The 19,287-nt window shown below is 41.2% G+C and overlaps 1 protein-coding gene across 8 annotated transcripts; it reads right to left on the minus strand.

Moving 5' to 3' along the window:
* Positions 1–10,423: 10,423 nt before the first annotated feature.
* Rnf7 (ring finger protein 7) lies at positions 10,424–17,657 on the minus strand. 8 transcript variants are annotated; one of them, XR_007110315.1, is made up of 5 exons: positions 17,364–17,657; positions 12,798–12,844; positions 11,864–11,937; positions 11,526–11,769; positions 10,424–11,174 (listed from the first exon to the last, which is right to left on the minus strand). XR_007110315.1 is itself a non-coding variant. In XM_047565348.1 (4 exons), the coding sequence occupies exons 1-3, from the start codon at positions 17,616–17,618 to the stop codon at positions 11,883–11,885; spliced, it is 357 nt and encodes a 118-aa protein (XP_047421304.1). In that variant the 5' UTR covers positions 17,619–17,657; the 3' UTR covers positions 10,424–11,174; positions 11,864–11,882. The 8 variants fall into 8 exon arrangements, 4 of the variants coding, with proteins under 4 accessions (XP_047421304.1, XP_047421305.1, XP_047421302.1 ...); XR_007110314.1 differs by having other exon boundaries at positions 11,526–11,789; XR_007110316.1 differs by having other exon boundaries at positions 17,357–17,654.
* Positions 17,658–19,287: the final 1,630 nt, after the last annotated feature.

The raw sequence follows: 19,287 nt of genomic DNA on the forward strand, positions 1-19,287 counted from the left end.
TCCTAGAAGAAAACATGAGGTCAACACTCCAGCATATAGGCACAGGCAATGACTTTCTCAATAGGATAAAGCTCAGGAAATAAAGCCAAGAGTTAATAATGGGATGGCATCAATTAAAAAACTTCTATACAGCAAAGGCAACAATTAAGAATGGGAAGATAAAACCTATGGAATGGGAGAAAATCTTTACTGACAGAGGATTCACATCCAGAATATATTAAGAACTCAAAAAATGTAACACCAAAAACAAACAAAGAAACACAAACTCCCATAAACTGGATAGTTAATAAGTGGGTAAACAAACTAAATAGCATTCTCCAAAGAAGAAATAGAAATGGTCATTAAATACATGAAAAAATGTTCAACCTCATTAGGAATGAGAGAAATGCAAATCAAAACTACACTGAGATTTCATCTCACTCCAGTCGGCCCGGCCGTCATCAAGAGTACAAACAATAATCATGCCAGAGGGGGTGTGGAGAAGGAACACTTCTGGGAGCTGGGTTGTAGCTCAGTGGCAGAGCATTTGCCTAGCACATGTGAGGCACTGGGTTCGGGCCTTAGCACTGCATTAAATAAATAAATAAATAAATAAAGGTATTATGTCCGTCTACAACTACATTTTTTTTAAGAAAAAGGATTGCTTTTATACTGTTGATGGAATTATAGTGCAAGCATATGGAAATCAGTACAAAGGCTCCTCAAAAGAGCAGAAGTGGAGTCACCACTACTGAGTCACTCTTCAGTATTTATCCTAAAGAAATAAAGTCAGCATACTGTAGTGATGCACGCATACCCATGTTTGTAGCAGCACAATGGACAATAGCCAAACTATGGAACCAGCCTAGGTGCCCATCAACAGATGAATGATTAAAGAAAATGTGGTCTACATACACAATGGGGTTTTATTCAGCCATGAAGAAAAAATGAAATTATATCTTTTTCAGGAAAATGAATGGAACTTGAGACAATTATGTTAAGTGATGTAAGTCAAACTCAGCAGGTCAAGGGTCTCGTGTTTTCTCTCGTATGCAGAAACTAGAGAAGAAAAAGGAAAAGAAAGGTAAGGTGGCAGGGGCGGGGGTCTTAAGAAAATTGAAAGGAGATCAGTGGAATAGACTAGCAAAGGGACCAGCGGAAAAGAGGAAGGGAAGGAGGGGAAACACTGGGGAGTGATGTTGACCAAATTCTATTGTTATTTGGTGTGTATGTACGAATATGTAACAACAAACCTGCCATTGTGTACAACTAAAATGCATCAATAAAAATATGGAAAACTAAAAAACAAAAATACTGCCTTAATGTTTTCCAAAGCGGCTATTATTTTGCATTCTCACTAGCAAGAAATGAAGAGTTCTAATTCCTCTACGTCTTCACCAAGACTTAGCGTTATCAGTCTTTCTAATGTGAGCTTTTCTAGGTGGTGTATACTGGTATTTTATTGTGATTTCCTGTTGAGGAATATTTTCATAACTGCCTATTTGTAGGTCTTCTTCTGTCAAGTATCTTTTGTTTCTCCTTCTCCTTCTTCCGCTTGCCCCCCAATATCCAGCTCTTCAAATTAGGCTTGTTGAGAATATGACCCTGGTCACTGATCATGATCTTTAGCAGAGAAGCTAAATGCTGTGCAGACAGTAAGGCAGCAATGGTAGAAAGAAGATGGCTGGACAAGACCATTAGATTCAGATCTTTCCAAATAGTTAAAATTTCTCAGGACGATTATAAAAGCAATCATTTTATGTGTAAAGGGCTCCAAGTGTTTTTTCATTTTGGAGTTTCAAAACAATAAAAGAATAACTATTTCAGGACCTTTGCATACAATTAGCTTGGAAAAATATCTAAAAGTGGGCAACCTATTTTTTCTATATGGAGTTATATTTTGGGACATATGATTTTATTCAAATTTGTATCAACAGGTGCTAAGGGCCCATTTAAAAGATTTACTTTATGAGACATCATATTTAAAAATGTTAACACAAAAAAGTCATTTCAGAGATAAAATAATCTCTAAGATCCTTTCCAAATTCTATGAAAAAAAGCACAAGTAGGTGTAATCAGGTGTGGGGTGCACACCTGTGATCTCAGCTACTCAGAAGGCCAAGGCACCGCAAGTTCAAGGCCTCCTGGGCAACGTAGTGAAATCCTGTCTCAAACTAAAAAATAAAAAGGGCTGGAATGTAGCTCAGTGGTAGAGTGCTTTCCTAGCATGATCGGGGGCCTGGGTTCAATCCCCAGTACCAAAAAGAAAAAAGAGACAGTAAGATCAACTATATAGTAGCGATCACCCAAGCATCAGCAGGTTGGCCGTGGGGGTTGGGGGTTCTGAGCATGCTTAGGGCCGCGCACGGCCACTGAGCCCTATCTCCAGCCCCGAAGTTAATTACAAATGCTAGTTGTAGCCGATAACATAGGTTGATTTATTAAGCTTCCATTCCCAGTTACTTTCTCCCTTTTCTTTCCTCTAGCTGGAAAGCTAAAAGCTTCATCTCTGGTTTTCCTTTGTGTCTATGGGTGACTCAGTGAGATGGAGAGAGACACCGAGCAGACGAACCTCCCAAGGCAAAGGCAAAGTCGGGGTAAAGAGAATGAACATCCTCTGGCTCCTCACTTTTCCCCAAGAATGTGAGCATGAGGCTTGTCTGGAAGACACCTTGGCACCAGAGGGAGAAGGCACAAGAATGAGCCTTCGTGATGAGACGTGGACAGCAGGAAGCAGACAGCCTGGCTCCTGGTGGCACCACGGACCCACTGGCCCAGCCCTGGACTCCGTGAGACTCTAAAGCTCCTGCCTGTCTAAGTCACTACAGTCGAGTGTTCAGAGGTGTGCTGCCAAGTGTATGGTCAGCTGATTTACTAGCATTTAAAAGATACCAGGCTAAACATGAAATGAACCGTTTATATTATGAACCATTATCTCTATGTTGAGCCTGGCTTTATCTCAGACATACTGGTTTTTCAGAGAACTCCAAGTATTGAGACACAATCACACCTCTACGTAAGTGGAAGGGCTTAACACTGTCACCATGCTCTGTTCTAGGAACCAAATCAAAAACACTGAGGGCTGGGGATGTGGCTCAGTGGTAAAGTGCTTGCCCAAAACGTGAGGCTCCGAGGCTCTGGGGTCCCCGCCAGCACCAACCACACACCCACCCTTGATGAATGCTAGGAAGAACCTACTCCAGTAGTTCCAGCATTTGTGAAAGATGTACCGAACGTTTTTTGCCAATGATCTCTTCACACGTTCTAGTTTTCTTTAACATAAACAGACTCGCCTTTCAGTGAATGAACATTTGCCTTTAGATCATGCATGACAGCAGTATACTAGAACACAGTAAGAGGGTGCCACCGTGTGAATATTGAATGTCGCCCCCAGGTTCATGTTACAGGCTGGGTTCCCAGGGTGGTGCTATGGGGAGGTGCTGTGGACCTTTAGGTGGGGACTTCTGGGAGGTCCTTAGGTCATTGGGAGTGTGCCCTCCAGCCTGCTGGGAAAATTGGATATCCACATGTTGAAGCTAGATCCCCTTCTCTTACCCTGCACAAAAGTCAACTCAAAATGCGCCAAAGATCTAGGCATTAGAAACTTTGCAATTGCTAGAAGAAAACATAGGGTCAATCCTCCCACATACAGGGGTAGGCAATGACCTTACTGTTAAAAGTTCAGAAAATAATACCAGGAATTAACAAATGGAATGACATCAAATTAAAAAGCTCCCATACAGCAAAGGAAACAAAAAAGCATGAACAGAGAGCCTACAGAATGGGAGGAAAAACTTTGCCAGCTACTCTTCTGACGGAGGATTCATGCCCAGATATACAAAGAATTCAAGAAACTCAACATCAAAAAACCAAATAGTCCATTCAATAAATGGGCAAATGAACTAAAGTGAGTTTCTCAAAGTAAGTGCAAATGACCAACAAACACATGAAAAAAACGTTCAACATTGTTAGCCATCAGGGAAATGCAAAGCAACACTATACTGAGACTTTATCTTCCTCCAGTTAGAATGGCAAACATCAAGAAGACAAATAACAGTAAGGGCTGGCAAGGGTGGGCACCCGGGGAGAACTCTTGTTTGTTTTTGGTTTTTTTTTTGGTGCTGGGGATTGAACTCAGGGCCCTGTGCTTGCAAGGCAAGCACTCTACCCACTGAGCCATCTCCCCAGCCCAGGGGAGAACTCTTATACTCCATATACTGTTAGGGGAATGTAAATTAGTACAGCCAGTAAGGGAATCAGGATGGAGGCTCCTCAAAAGACTAGGAATGGAACCACCGTATGACCCAGCTGTACCCCACCTTGGCATTTACCCAAAATAATTAAAAATCACAAGGAGGTGGAGAGGGAGGGGCAGAGTGCTGGAAAGGATATCAGCCAAATTATATTGTTATATTGTATATCATGTGCATGTACAAATATGCAACAACAAACCCCATCAGTATGTGCAGTTATAATGCACCAATAAAAAAGTGGAAGGGGGAGTTTGAACACCCCCTCAGAAGAATTAAAATCAGCATACTATAGTGATACACATACAACCACGTTAATAGCAGCACAGTTCCCAATAGCCAAACCATGAAACCAGTCCAGATGTCTGTCAAGAGATAAGTGGATAAAGAAAATGTGGTCTCCGTACACAAAGGAGCTTTATGTCATTTGCAGGAAATGAATGAATGGAGAGCATCACGTTAAGAGAAATAAGCCAGACTCAGAAAGGGAAGGGTCATGTATTTTGTCTCAGATGTGCAAAAAAGGATCTTGTGAAGACAGAGGGAGACAGGTAGGGTAGAGGAAAGGGACCAGGGGAGGAAGGAGAGGAAGGCAGGGGAAGTCCTAGGGAACAAAACTGATCAAATTTTATTATGAGTCAGTGTGAACGTCACAATGAATCCCACTATACTGTGAATTGTTATTCACTAATAAACTTATTTTAAAAAATTTGAGACATCATAGTCAAATGCAACATTTGATTCTGGTTTAAGCAAATAAGCTATAAAAGACATCTGTTGGGGGAGAATTGGGGAAATTTGAATATAGTTGGGTATTAGATACTACTGGAAAATGTTTAATTATGTCAAGGATGATCAATAATGTCGTAAATACTACATAAACAGTAAATACATGTCCTTATTTCTCAAAAAAACAAATAAATGATATACTTTAAAAAACAAAAGGAATAGCTTCAAGGCTGTCACATATCTGGAATTTTCAGATTAATAATGGATTATTAGAATGTGTTCTTTAAGGACTTGTGTCTATTGGTTTTATTCCTCCTTTCCTTTACATTCTTCTCCCATTCCTCTCCTTTCTCACTTTAAAAAGGTTTTCTGCAATGTTTCTATTACCTTTGTAATTAACAATACATAAAAAAGCCAGAACCACAACAAATAGTGAAGATTAAATGAGCTAGTATACATAAAACTCTTAGGAGACAATTTGACACCAAAAGTGCTACACAAGTTTGATTATTTTTATTGACTTTTTTTAGCAAGTTTCTAATAGGAAGTTCTAACTTCTCAAAAATATAAAAGTGTATATAAATTATTACTAACTAGGGTTATTGACATTTTGGGCCCCACAAGTCTTAGGGTATTCTGTGCACTGTAGGAAGGTTAGCAGCTTCTAGGCCTCTAGATTCCAGCAGCAGCTCCATCCCCAAGTTCAATCACCACGAAGGTTTCCAGAGATCCCCAGATGTCCGAGGTGGAGTCATCCCTGATTGAGAATCACGACTATAAACTTATCACATTAACAGTTGCACAAATTTATGAACTATCAAGTCATTTTGAAGATTTAAGAAATTCTTACAAAACCATATGGTCAACAATAGGAATAGAACACTGTGTCAATAATCCTGTTATGGTTAATACTGAGATGTTTCATGTAATTTGGGGTCTTTGTATTTTGGTTCATTTTTTCCCCCAGGTGCAATGAATTGGACAGCTACAGCTTTAATAATGAACGTATAATTCTTTCTTAGTTAAGGATAAGATTTAAATAGTAAAGTAAGGCTCATGCTCAACATTCTAGTCTCCAGAGATAATCTTTTTTTGAATGGATTTAAATAGGCTCAGGCATAAGGGAGGATTCCATGATTCCTGAATTCAGACAGAATAGAACCTTACCAATGGCTCATCCATGATAGCACTGACCAACTGAACTTTCTTCAATGGTTCTGCTCTGTAATAACCAATGCAGAAGCCACTGTCCACACCTGACCATTGAGCACTTGAACTGTGGCTAATATAACCAAGAAACTGAATTTTAAATTTAATTTTCATGAATTCAAATTGAAATTTAATAGCTACAGGTGGTTACTGGCTACACTACTGGGCTGCACAGACCTACGCCCTTTGGGATGGAAATGTTTATCTCCCTCATTTTAATACGGTCTTTTTGTCAGTGGGAAAGTCCCCCTGCCCCTCGTCTTACATGGAAGGCTCCGACCAGGCAACGTGAAGGGAATATGGAAGAGATGAATGGAAAGGCGGAAGGGAAGAGGACGCAATGTGGAGTTATTTCAAGGAGCCCCATCACTCTCCAGAAATGCTGCGGGCTGCACACCACGGGTTTTCGGAGCACGTGCCGGGAGTGGTGCTTGTTGCATCCTGCACAGGTTGCGCGTGAGCTTGGCCCTCCCTCTCCGTCCTGGGGCGCTGTGCCCAGGTCCCCTCCCTGACAGTTCTGCAGTGGCAGTGGCGAGGTGACGGGGGCGCACGTTGACTGCGCTCACCCGCTCCGGCTGTCGCCGCAGTTCCGATGCCTTCGTTTAATCTCCACGACGATCCATGCGGTGATGACACTGGTACTTGCATTTTAGTTGAGGCAAGAGGCACGGAGAAGTTAAGGCGTTTGTGTATCATCCCTCAGCTGGTTATGGATGCAGCCGGGTGACGGGCGGGCTGACCAAACTGGAGTCACTACTCTACCACGCTGCAGCGACACCCACCAGGGGAACGCCTGCTTGTGGCCCATCTAGGACAAGTGGATGTCTAACCTCGAACTTAGGCTCATCAAGCATATAGAAACCAAACAAAACAAGCAAAAATCCCCCCAAACGGACAAAAAAAAAAAAAAAAAAAAAAAAGCAGGATGATTGTAGAGCTTACTCCTGCTCAAGAGCTGTGAAAATGGAGGATGGCAGGAAAGGGTCAATTTTCTACACTGTATGGATCTCCCCAAATCAAATGGTCGAAAAATGTACCCTTCCTATCCGCATAAGTCCCCAAAAATATCGAAAAAGATGAAACACCGAAAATAAAAATTAGAGTTCAACATTTACAAAAACTTTGATATATATTTTTAGTTGCTAATTGACCTTTATTTTATTTATTTAAATGGGATGCTGAGAATCAAACCTAGTAGGCAAGTGCTCTACCACTGACCTACAACCCCAGCCCCATTTACCCAAACTTAATGTAAAACCTGGAAATTGGGGCTGGGGTTGTAGCTCTGTGGTAGAGTGCTTGCCTAGCATGTGAGAGGCACTGGGTTCAATTCTCTGCACTGCATATAAATAAAAAATAAAATAAAGGTTCATTGACAACTAAAACAAAACAAACAAAAAAATATATATATATATATTAAAAAAATAAAATCTGGAAATCATATTGACTTGTTACAAAAATATAGCAGTTGAGTCATTAAGGCCTCATTACCATCCTTCACCAGAACTCACAGTGCTACAGGTAATCTAAGTTTACAACAATTAACCTTTTCCTTAACAATTTTGTATTGAGGACAGTCAGGAGTACTTTACCCCAGGACTGAAAACACATTGTTTTGAAAGTAACACTTCCATTAAAGACACTTGGTCCTCAATCCTCAACAGTCTAGTGAGGTAAGAATTATCACCTACACTGCACGTGAAGAAACAGGTATGGGGAAGTGAACTTGCTCGGAGTCTCAGAAATAAGTATCAAAATAGAGAAAATATTTTCCCTGTCAGACACATGTTGTAACAAGAACTAACTATGGCAGAAATGGAAAGATAGAAATAAGGTAAAGAGGAACTCCCATGTAAACATTTTCGTGTATTTTGCTATACCATTTGAATATTTAAAGTAGCTTAAAATTTAAAATATATCTATACTTTAGTTTCAATTTTCCTTATTTCCAAATCTGTATTGTATCTTCTTTAAATATTTTTTAACAAGGGCTTACTGAACACTGAATTTTTTTTCCTTTCAGGGCATACAATGTCTATTACCCAAAATTAGTCCTTGGCAATAACTTTAAAAAGCATTTTGTTTTTGTTATTTTATCAGATGTTTTAGTTCTTTTGTGGTGCTGGGGATGAAACCCAGGACCTCATGCATGCTGGGCAAATGCTCTACTACTGAGTTACATCTCTAGTCTTCCCTGCCCATCTTACCAATTTTGAGACTCTCTTTGGTGAAGTGCCCAGGTTGGCCTGAAACTTGTGATCTTCCTGCCTCAGACTCTCAAGTAGCTGGGATTAGTCCTGTGCCACAATGCCCAGGCTCCATTAAGCTTCCAGAGAAGGATTTTTAAACTTTGATTGTAGTTTCCATTAAAACAATTTTGAACTTTTAATGTTTTTGGTGTTGGGGAGTAAACCCAGGGCCTTTGACATGCTAGGTGAGAAAGACACCAAAACTACCTCCATATGGATGTTTTAAAAGTGGGAGTTTTGAGATGGCACAGATACAGATGGCACCATTGGCATTCAGCGTCTGGAGCCAGGGTAGTTAGGTGCCTCACAATGTATGGGGTCCCATGTGAAAATCAGACCAACATCCTGTGTGACTTTCTTAACGTTCATTCATTTAGAAGAAAACTGTTTACAAAGTGACCTGAACCTAGAACCTAACTTCTCCCCACAGCCCCCCTTTATTTTTTGCAATTTTAAACTTCAATTAATTGAAGTTTCCAAATATGCAATTAAATAATTTGACATAACCAAATGGAAAGAAATAACTCATTCAATGCTCAACTCTTATCTTAAAATCCACAATTAAATGTCACAGCATGTTCTTTCCAATGAAACAATATGTACCAAACTTTGAGTTGGCGATGCAGATGAGCTGATATCATCCCAGGATGGGGAGGATCAGAGCAGCTTTGTGCCAGTCCCTCCTCCTCCTCCTCTTCTGCCCTCGGATGCTGATGTATAGCATAAACAGGGCTTTGTTAGGTAGCTGGACTGTGGTTCTGCTGTGTGGAAAATCAACTTATTTCCATCGTCCTCCAGATTTCATTTACATACTGTCACACTGACCTGAGCAACGACACTTCACTGCTTCCCTCTCTACAGCAGAGGGAAGTATCTGGTTCACATTTTCAAAGAAATCTTTGAAAAGTGTCAATCAGCTACTAAAATAGTTCACTGCACATTTAAATAGACAGATTTGTATAATTTTTTCAGTAGCTTGAAATATTTGAAGAAATATATAAGTAAAAATTTTCAGACATTGGATTAATAAAGTAGCCAATATGAAAACATGCAGAATTCTATTTTTTACCCTAATCATTACATTTTAAAACTTTTTATGATCCACATCCCTTAGATTTAAAAAGATGAATCTGCAGAAGTGAAATAAAGATTTTAAGTTTTTTTTTATTTTGTTTTTTAAGTCCCCATCAGTAGTCTTTATTAGAAAAGAATTCAAAATGATCTTGTGGCCCACAGTTTGTGACCAAGAATCTCCCCTGAACTGGATGTGGTAGTGAATGCCTGTAATCCCAGTGGCTCAGGAGGCTAAGAAAAGAGGATCCTGAGTTCAAAGTCAGTCTCAGCAAAAGCGAGACACTAAGCAACTCAGTGAGATCCTGTCTCTAAACAAAATACAAAATAGGGCTGGGGATGTGGCTCAGTGGTTGAGTGTCCCGAGTTCAATTCCTTGTACCCAAAAACAAAATGAAACAACAACAAACAAAAACAAAAACAAAAACAAAAACAAAAACAAAACCTCCCCTGAATGCGAGTTTGATAAAATTTAAGTATTTTCTTGAACTTGTGACTCTGGGTAGTATACTTTAAGTTTTACTGTCAAATAAAAGAGAGTGCATGAATTTTTTTCCAAATTACTTAACTAAGTAAGTTTATTAAGTTTACGGCTATACACAAAATTGCAACAACTCAAAGTAAACAGAATAAATATTTATTAAAACACTGTGTGATTAACTTTTTAATCCAATGCTACACTGGTAAACAGTTCCTTCTCATTAGTATTTTGCCTAAAACATACAATAACAACATAATCTGACTGAACTAGAAAATAGCTCTGTATTTAAACTCAATGATTTAACTGTGAGATAAGTACAGATTTTGGTTTTCTTGATGAGTCAAAAATAAGAGAATAATTTCAAAGGCAATTCGAGGGCTGGGGAGATAGCTCAGTTGGTAGAGTGCTTGCCTCGTAAGCACAAGGCCCTGGGTTCAATCCCCAGCCCCACAAAAAAAAAAAAAAAAAAAAAAAAAAAAAAAGGCAATCGAAATTCCATATGCCAAAAAAAAAAAAAATTTCATATGCCTGAAAGTTAGATTTTATTTACCCTGTTCACTGGTCCAAAATCAAAATTATCATTATATCAAATAAAGATGTCATGAATTGTCCCTGCTTCCCATAAAAATATTAGCAACAAATTGAGGATAAGAGTTGGTTTTAAACTGCACTTTATTTGTTACTGTAACATTCTCTCTCTTTTTAACTGATCAACCAGAAGCATGCAAAAAGCCCTCCTGTGAATGGAATTGTTTCCACAGTCCCTTGTATGTAGATAGGTAAATTATAAATTTCATTCCACCTGGAATTCTCTCCTTTTTAGCACTTTTAAGCAGCGTGTGTGACACATACCACAGAGGTAGGAAAGACCATCTTTAATAAATTATCTTCTTAATTGTAGAGAATTTTGAAAATTAAAACTGTCAAAATGCTAAACCATGCCTTTGATGAGTCCCAAAGAACCACAGATCCGGCGACTCCTATCTGAAGAATTAGTTCCCTGGAGTGTTCTAACCTCTGCTGGGCACTTGACAGCAAGATCTCCCAGGGCTGTGAACAACCGCACCAAGAAAGCCTTCCACCACTCTCACTTGCCGATTCTTTGGACCACCCAGTCCTGTTGGCAGAGAGGGCAGCGATTGTTCTGTTTCACCCACAGGGACATGCAGCAGTTGTGGAAGGAATGATTACACTCTCCCCAGACCACTGGAAGAAAAAAAAAAGAACAGACGACATGACACATTTCAATTTGAATTACTAAACTAAAAATTATAGCTTATTTTATATTATGAATCAAAGTCATGGTTCATAATCCTGAATAAAGATGATTGGTCAAAGTATTTTTTCTATCTATAAAAATATATAGATATACAGGTGTAAATGACATTTAAGAAATAAGTCACTGTATCTGGGAAACCTTCCATCCCTGTCTGAGAATCTGTGAGTGCTGTGACGACCACCAGTTCCTAAATAGCTCCACATGATCTGTTCTTCAAGTCAGGAGATTAAGGACTTGAATCTTCCTTAGATACCAGGCCTTCTTAGCCATGCACTGACCTTAGAGATCTTCTGGGCTTTACTGAAAAATGTCCTCCTGGTTTTCATTTACCAAAGCTGAATGAGTTTTAAGAGTTTTCTGATCATAGGTGGCCACTGTAAGGCGGAGAGACTCTTCTAAGCACTATCGGCCATCCATCTACTGAGTTGTTTTCTAGAAGCGATGAACTGTTAGGTCATCCAGGAGCTGCGTAGCTCCTCACATGACAATGAATCCAAGTGGCTTGGCTGGAGAGCGGTCTCTCTGTGATCAGAGAGGCCAGCCTGAACAATTTCTAATTGATATTTTTTGAACAAACAGCATAAAAGAAAAATTTTAAACTAAGGGACACACTCACAGTCTGAAATAATGCAATCTCAAACGAGGGCTTCATCTGTCCCTTGCTTGACCCATTGAGTTATAAGACAACACTATAAGGTTAAATGAAAGAAACAGAAATAAGAGAGAAAAAAAATACTTCTTATGAAAACTGTCTGAGAGGGTGGGAAGCAGAGGGAAAAGCCTTCTAAGCTTTTCAGAAGGAAGAAATAGGACTTGATCAAAACTGCATTAACCACTACTATTAAGAAGCTGTAGGTAAGCCATGCCAACAAAGCACAAAGTCTATTCCAAGAAACTCTATAAACATTTAAAAAAGCAATTTATAAATGATCACCCCAAGAACCAGGACATCAAAACCTTTGAATTGCTTAAAATTTTTAGCCTAAGACAACTTTGTAGTCTAAGGCTGTAAAGATAATTTAATACATTTTAACATACAAACTACATTCTAAAAACAAAACACACACAAATAAACCTGACTTGACAGCAAGATCTACTAGGATGGTAAACAACTGCACCATAAAACCTTCCACCCCTAGTGCCTAATGATTCTAACTACCTACCTGAGTTAAAAAGTTAATTACTATATCATAAGAGAATTGAAAACAGAAATGCCTATGAGAACCAAAACTGACTTAGTCAAAATTCAAATGGTATTTCACAAACTCCTCACTTAGTAGTTCTATTAAAAGGAAATTTGTTTGATTACCAAAGTGTTTACTATGACCATATTGGAAATTATATAATCAATTCTTAATTAGAGCAATATAGGATTTATAATTCATTCCCTTAAGGCCTTTTAAGAACCAACACATTTTATATTAATAATGGATCACTGCTTTACAGTTTATTTTTGTATACTGATAAAGTCAATCTTAATAGCAAATTCACACATCCCACTGAGAAAAAACCCTTAGTTGAAAAAGCAAGAAAAAGAAATGACAACATACAACACAATCCTCTTGTTTGTTTTCAGCTTGACATCTAAGACAGGCATCTAAAAGTAAACAAATAGCAATTCTCATTCTGATGCTCAGAATGTAATTTTTAAAACCCAGATACTTAAAAATCAAATAAAAGCCCTAACAGTTAGAGATGAAGATAAAGAATCATACTCAGTTCTCATCTGAATATAACTATTTAAAGAGGAATAAAGTACAAGGCAATCTACTAATTAACTTATGACTAGGAGCAATTTCCAAGGGTTAAGGACTATATTTACAAGCTCTGATGAAAAGATGTCTTGACAGCACCACTAAAGAAAATCATTAGAGAAAAATATGCCACAAGCCACTATAGTACAAATTACTGTAAGCTCACATGATCAGCATGAGGGGAAGTTTATTTTTAAGACAGCATTTTCAACAAGCCATGCCTGTATATTGGTATTTCCTTATAAATGCATTAGATGGATACCCCAAAAAACAATAATAAAGTTTAGGGGGGTGGATAATTTAATGGGAAGGAGTTTTCAGCATATATCTTCTTAAATTTTTAACTGTATGAATATATAACCTACAAAATTAAAACTTCTTTCACAGACAAATTTTCTTGAGTCATCCATACTAATTGACACTTGAGTTTTCCCTCAGCAATTCATAAAAAGTAATTCTTTACTTTCTTCCCTAAGATACTTTTAAGTTCCTTTAAAAGAAACGATTTTGTATGTTTCCAACAGGTCAGAACCGTGGTCACCCAAACAAGACTGGTTTAGAGGACTGAGGCAGAGGAGGGAAAGCCAGGTTTGGCAGCCAGGCAGAGCTAGACTAGCGTCCCACCTCGGCGACATTTACTAGTTCTGTTGCCCTGGACCAATTAGGAACCTCAATGAGCCCCAATTGTCTCTCCTGTAAAAAAGGTATCATTCCATGAGGTTATTTATATATGAGAAGATGAGACCCACCTGCAAGAGCTTTACAGCCCAAATAAATAAATAAATACGAGGTGCCCTTAAGCACCATGTTCTTTCTAGAAAGTTCCCTTTACAGATGGCAAAGTATCTTAATAAATTATTTAGGAGTAAATACTAGGAATGGGAACCTAAAGGGTATACTGAAGTTTTCAAAACCTATCTGTAGTACTATTAGCGTGACGAAGAAGGTACTACAGAATAATTTAGAGATCAATGAAATGGACTCATTCACTAGCTGGAAGAGGAGTCAAAGTTGGGTAAAAGGAAGTTCAAATCAACAGGAAAAAAAAAAAAAAAAACCAGTTTACGGCATAAATAGAGAAAAATAATTCTGTAAAAATAGAAACAGTGGAGCTGAAGCCTGCTTTTCTTCTTCTGCTAGTTTATGCTCAGACATCTGTCTGCTCCTCTCCACATGCTCTTACCCTTAAAAAAACACCAGCGCCCTGGCCTCTCCAGTGTGGATGAAAAACAACCACTGCCTCCTGAGGAGCTCTTCAATTCTCTAATTACTGAGCATCTACTCTGAGCAAGGACTTATGCACTGGGGACAGGAAAAAGAACAAGGCTGTGTCTTAAGGAGCTCACAAACTAATGGGGCGGTGGACAGGCACAAGAGCCTAGGGAAGACATGCCACCCCACCACCAGTACCAGGCCCGAGTTCTGCGTAACCACTGAATTCTAAGAATATTAGGATTGGTGATCCCAGTGTCTCTTTAGTAAATCAGGAAAACAAGGCTCCAAATGGCTCCATGAAGTGTCAAGGTGAACACAGTCATGAAGGGTCACAACTGGCTGTGCGGACACACCTATTCCCCTTTCCTATCAGCACTCACTCACTGCTGTGCCATCTGCTCCCGGGAGGGGGTTGCAACCCTAGGACAAGAGTACTATCCATACCAGAAAGGTATGACAAGCAAATCTTAGGAGTGAGAAGTGTAAGACACCATTTAGATAAATTCCAACTATTAAGGATATGGGAATGTGGGGGTTCTTATTGCACAATCTAGAAATATGCTTATAGATTTTAGATTCACTAAAAAGTTGACCCAAATCTATAGGAATTCTTTTATCTTTTTCTTTTTTTTTGGGTATGGGGACTGAACTCAGGGGCACTCGGCCACTGAGTCACATCCCCAGCCCTATTTTGTATTTTATTTAGAGACAGGGTCTCACTGAGTTGCTTAGTGCCTTGCTTTTGCTGAGGCTGGCTTTGAACTCTCGATCCTCCTGCCTCAGTCTCCTGAGCTACTGGGATTACAGGCGTGTGCACTGTTCCCAGCTCTGTATGGATATACTGACATTTAGTGCAGGCTTTATTACTAATCACAACTTATTTCCAATTGCTACTTAAACATACAAAGTCTGCATTCTGTAAAATGATACATATTACCTGGCTGTCTTCCAGAAAGATCATCCTAATTAACAATCATGCCAATGGAAAACAAGAACATTTTTTTTCTACATTTTTACCAATGCTGAGCTGCTGGGATTATAGGTGTGTACCACTGCGCCTGGCATGAATTCTTAGTTTCAAAAAGAGAAAAAATTCTTTTAATGAAGTTCCTAATATTCAAAATAGCACATTTCTAAGGTGTATGACAACAGCTAACATCTTTTAAAACCATGCTAGACTAAGGACTAGGAAATCAGAAAAACAAATTTCCTTCTGCTGTCATCTGACCACCAAGTGACCACAAACATCTCCTAAACAAAATACAAAGGTCTAGTCCAGAATACTTTCCTGAACCCAAAGTACAGTTGTTGTAAATATTCCTGTTTAATTTGCAGAAGCAGAATATCTGCTATAATTAGAAAGTTAATGATGACCCTGAGTCATACATAGCCCACGCTCTGACCTATTTTAAGTATCCCAGTAAAGTTCATTTGTTGCAAAATCTTAATCATATTTTAGGTTATGCATTTCTACTTACTTTTCAATATTTCCCCCGTTGAGGAGAAAAGAGCTCCCTAAGACAGAGATCCTTTTAAAATGCCCTTTTAGGGATATTATTTTAAAACTTGAAAGGTATTAAAAGGAAGTTTAGGAGCTGGGGATGTAGCTCAGTGGTAGTGTGTTTGCCTAGCATGCAAGGAAGTTTAGACTAAAGGAAATTTAGGGGATAAAATTTTTAGCAAAGCTTGTCCTGCAAAAGAACAAAAGGTTAAGTCTTCTGCATCAGTTAAAATTGCCTCCCAAACTGGAAATTATCATTCTACCTTTGTGGATGGCTGAACTGAATGCAATAAAATAGGTATTTTACAAATTTAATAAGCAAAGTAAGTGGATCATATCCACAATCAAAGTTTTTCAAAAGTAAAAATAAAAATATTTGAATCCCATGTTGTAAATTTTGGAAACAAGCCCTTAGGAATGAAAGACATAAGAGAACCATAAGCTGGGAGATCTCTTGATTCTGGTAGGTTGCAAGTCTCATTCTCCAACAAGGAGAATTCTTTTTTTCCAATTCTCTTATTTTTCAGGGCAAGCCACTAAGTTTTCTCCAAACACCTTCAAGAAACATCACCATTCACTATTGAAGATAGTCTCACAGTCATTTTAAATCCATTTAAAAAGCACCTGTCTTGAGATTCAAAACAGAAACCATATAAAACTCAAAGAGGCTGTTGTGCTATGTGCTATCTTTCATTTGGTGCAATACTTTTTATTCAAAAGAAGACATATTTGTAAAAGAGGGGTCTCTGCAGAGGTATGACAGAGCAGGACAATATCTTCTCTAGGAATGACATCCTACTACGGAAAGGAGAGTAGATGGAGATGAAGTTTTGTTTCTGAATAAAGGGTTTTTGGTTTTGCTTTAGTTTTGGTACTGGGGATTGGACTCTGGGGCAATCTACCACTAAGCTACAATCCCTGTCCTTTGTATTTATTTTGAGACAGGGTCTCACTACATTGTCCAAGGCGGTCCTGAACTTGGGATCCTCCTGCCTCAGACTTCCGAGTTGCTGGGATTACAGGTATGCACCACGCACCCGGCAACAGGGGGCTCAATTCCCATGCAATTCACATACCCTTGACCCACACACACTTCAAGCAAGCGAGGTCTTTCTGCCCCGTCTAGAATCAATCCTCATTTAAAAACCAGCCGAACAGCGGCAGCAATAGCGAATCCGGACAGGCCCCGGCCGTGCACGCTCTCCTCTCCTGCGCCTCTCGACTAGAACCGAGGGCGTCTTTCTGTGCGTGGACGAAGACTCCCCAGCATCACTCGGGTGCGTGACCAGACCATGAAGGCACCCCGCCGACCCGCGTCCGCGGTCACGACCCTGCAGTCTGCCTTTGGAGCCGGGGCTGGCCTCGCACGCCGGGTGGGTTCTCCTGCTGCCGTCAGACCTCCGGCTTCATTTTCTTGGGCGCACCCACTGCCACCTGCAATTACCTGGTCGGAATCCTCCGCCCGGAGCACCAGCCGCCGCGGACCACCCCGCTGACCCGCGGCCGCGGCGCGGGGCGCAGGCGGCCTGGGCGTGGCCCGCGTCCCCGCGCCGGCAGGGCGACCCCGCCACTCCCCGCCCGCGCTGCGCTCGGCCCGCGGAGGCCGCCCCGCCGCTCCGGCCTCGCGTGCAGCGCTTACCCATCACCTGGACCCTGCAGATGGCGCACGTATCGCACTCCACGTCCCAGCTCCACATGGCCACCGCGTTCCACTTCTTGAGGGAGAACATTTTGTCGCCCCCCGACTTGGAGCCTGCGCTCCCGGAGTGGGACGACAAGGCGCAGGGTTCCTCGCCGTCTTCCACGTCGGCCATGGCGGCGGCGCGGAGCCGGCGGCGAGGACGTTGGGTTAAAGGAAGCGGGCGGCTATGGCGGCTCTGTGGGGCCGCCCGACGGGCCATAGCGCCGCCCGCAGGCCGCGGGCCACGGCGGAGCCCACAGCGGCGCGGCCGGCGATTGGCTGGCGCGGTCCGGTGACGTCACCATGCGCCGGCGCCGGGGCGGGGACTGTGGCCCCGCCTCCCCACTCTCGGCAGCCAAGGGGCGGAGGCCTCGGGCAGATCCCGGCTGAGACTCGGCGCCTTGCGCCTTGGAGCGTGACCTCAGAGCAGGCCTCAGGGCGCCCGGCCCGCGTCGTGCTTCCTGCGGGTATTAAACCTGCCGCTCTTACCTTGCTAATTCGTCTCTTAGCTCCCAAATGCAACTCTTGTCAGCGCGGGGGCTGCAAGTCTCGTCGCCACCGCAGGCTCGGTATCTAAAAGTGCCAGGGTTGTTTGTTGATGAATGAATGACCTGAAAGATCTGGGAAATGAGTTCAGTGGTTCTCAGGCTTTTTGGTCTCAGGACTCCTTACATTTAAACTTTATGAGAACCTTAAGAGCTTTCGTTTATGTAGGAGATACTGGATGTAGACAGATGTTTGCTTTTAACAAAATGAAACAAAAAGTTTAAAATGTGTTAATTCAGCCCCGCGCGGTCGCTCACACCTGTAATTCCAGCGACGAGTGAGGCTGAGGAAGTACCCTCACAAATTTGAGGCCAGCCTCAGCAACATAGTGAGACCTAGTCTCAAGAATAAAAAAATAAAAAGGGCTGGGATGTACTCAGTGGTAAAGTGCCCTGTTCCATCCCCAGTACTGCAAAAAATAGAAGCAAAATAAAATGCATTAATTTGTTTAAAAATAACAGACCCTTTACAAGTTATTATTAGAGCTGTGACATATCCTTTCTGGAAAATTCCACTGTATACTCAAGAGAATGAGGATGGAAAGTGGGAAATAGCTATGAATATGGTTACGGGAAGAGTTGACTTCATTTATCCCCTAAAAGTATCCTGGAAACCTAGGGACCCTATTGGGGCTAGTTTAACATCCTCTTTTTATATGTGGGGTAATGATCTTAACAAAGATCACACAGTTATTATGTGAAGGTAGAAGCTTTAAAACTAGATATCTCAGGGTCATCATTTTGTTTTCTGGAGCAAAGAAAGCAGTGTCTCCATTTAAAAGATAAGAAAACTGAGGCACGGAGACTCTTATGGCATCTTAGGGTGTCAGGTTTGGGATTCAGAACCTCCTGCCTCTCACTGGGCCTGATCCCAAATCTTGTGCTTGGACAGGGTGGGTGCTGACCAGACCCAAGGGACCTGTTAAGGGGGACAAGAATGCTCAAATGTGTAGGAACTAAATGTGGGCACAGTGACATTTGGCTGGGTGTGAATGAGTGGCAGGTGAGCCTGGGCGGGTGGACACATCTGGGAAGACTGAGGTGGAGAGAAGCTTCAGGGAAGAGGGAGGTGGAACTGGAGGCCCTCAAGGTCAGAATGAGAGGGAAGAGAGCCAGCCAGCCTGAGCAATAGCAGAGCAATAGCAGCCAGGCGGAGGGGACCTTAGGAGCCAGGCAAAGATGCCTGTGAACAAACCCAGACGAACCCGACAGAGCGCACGATCTGTTTCAGGAGCAACGACCACACGTCTGACTGTAGAGGGCTGCAGATGTTAGGGAGCTTATTTATAAAGAAGGAAGGCTGCAACCAGGGCAGTATGAAGTGCACCCAGCCGGAGAGAACGG

This window comes from Sciurus carolinensis, chromosome 9 (assembly GCF_902686445.1).
Source record: "Sciurus carolinensis chromosome 9, mSciCar1.2, whole genome shotgun sequence".
Lineage (NCBI taxonomy): Eukaryota > Metazoa > Chordata > Mammalia > Rodentia > Sciuridae > Sciurus > Sciurus carolinensis.

Coding starts and splice junctions, on each gene's coding strand:
- Rnf7 (XM_047565346.1), bottom strand. CDS start 17,618: ATGGCCCGTCGGGCGGCCCCACAGAGCCGCCATAGCCGCCCGCTTCCT. Junction 12,845..17,356: donor CTGCAGGGTCCAGGTGATGG/GTAAGCGCTGCA, acceptor GTTTACTTTTAG/ATGCCTGTCTTAGATGTCAA. Junction 11,176..12,797: donor ACAAACAAGAGGATTGTGTT/GTATGTTGTCAT, acceptor TTTTTTCTTCCA/GTGGTCTGGGGAGAGTGTAA.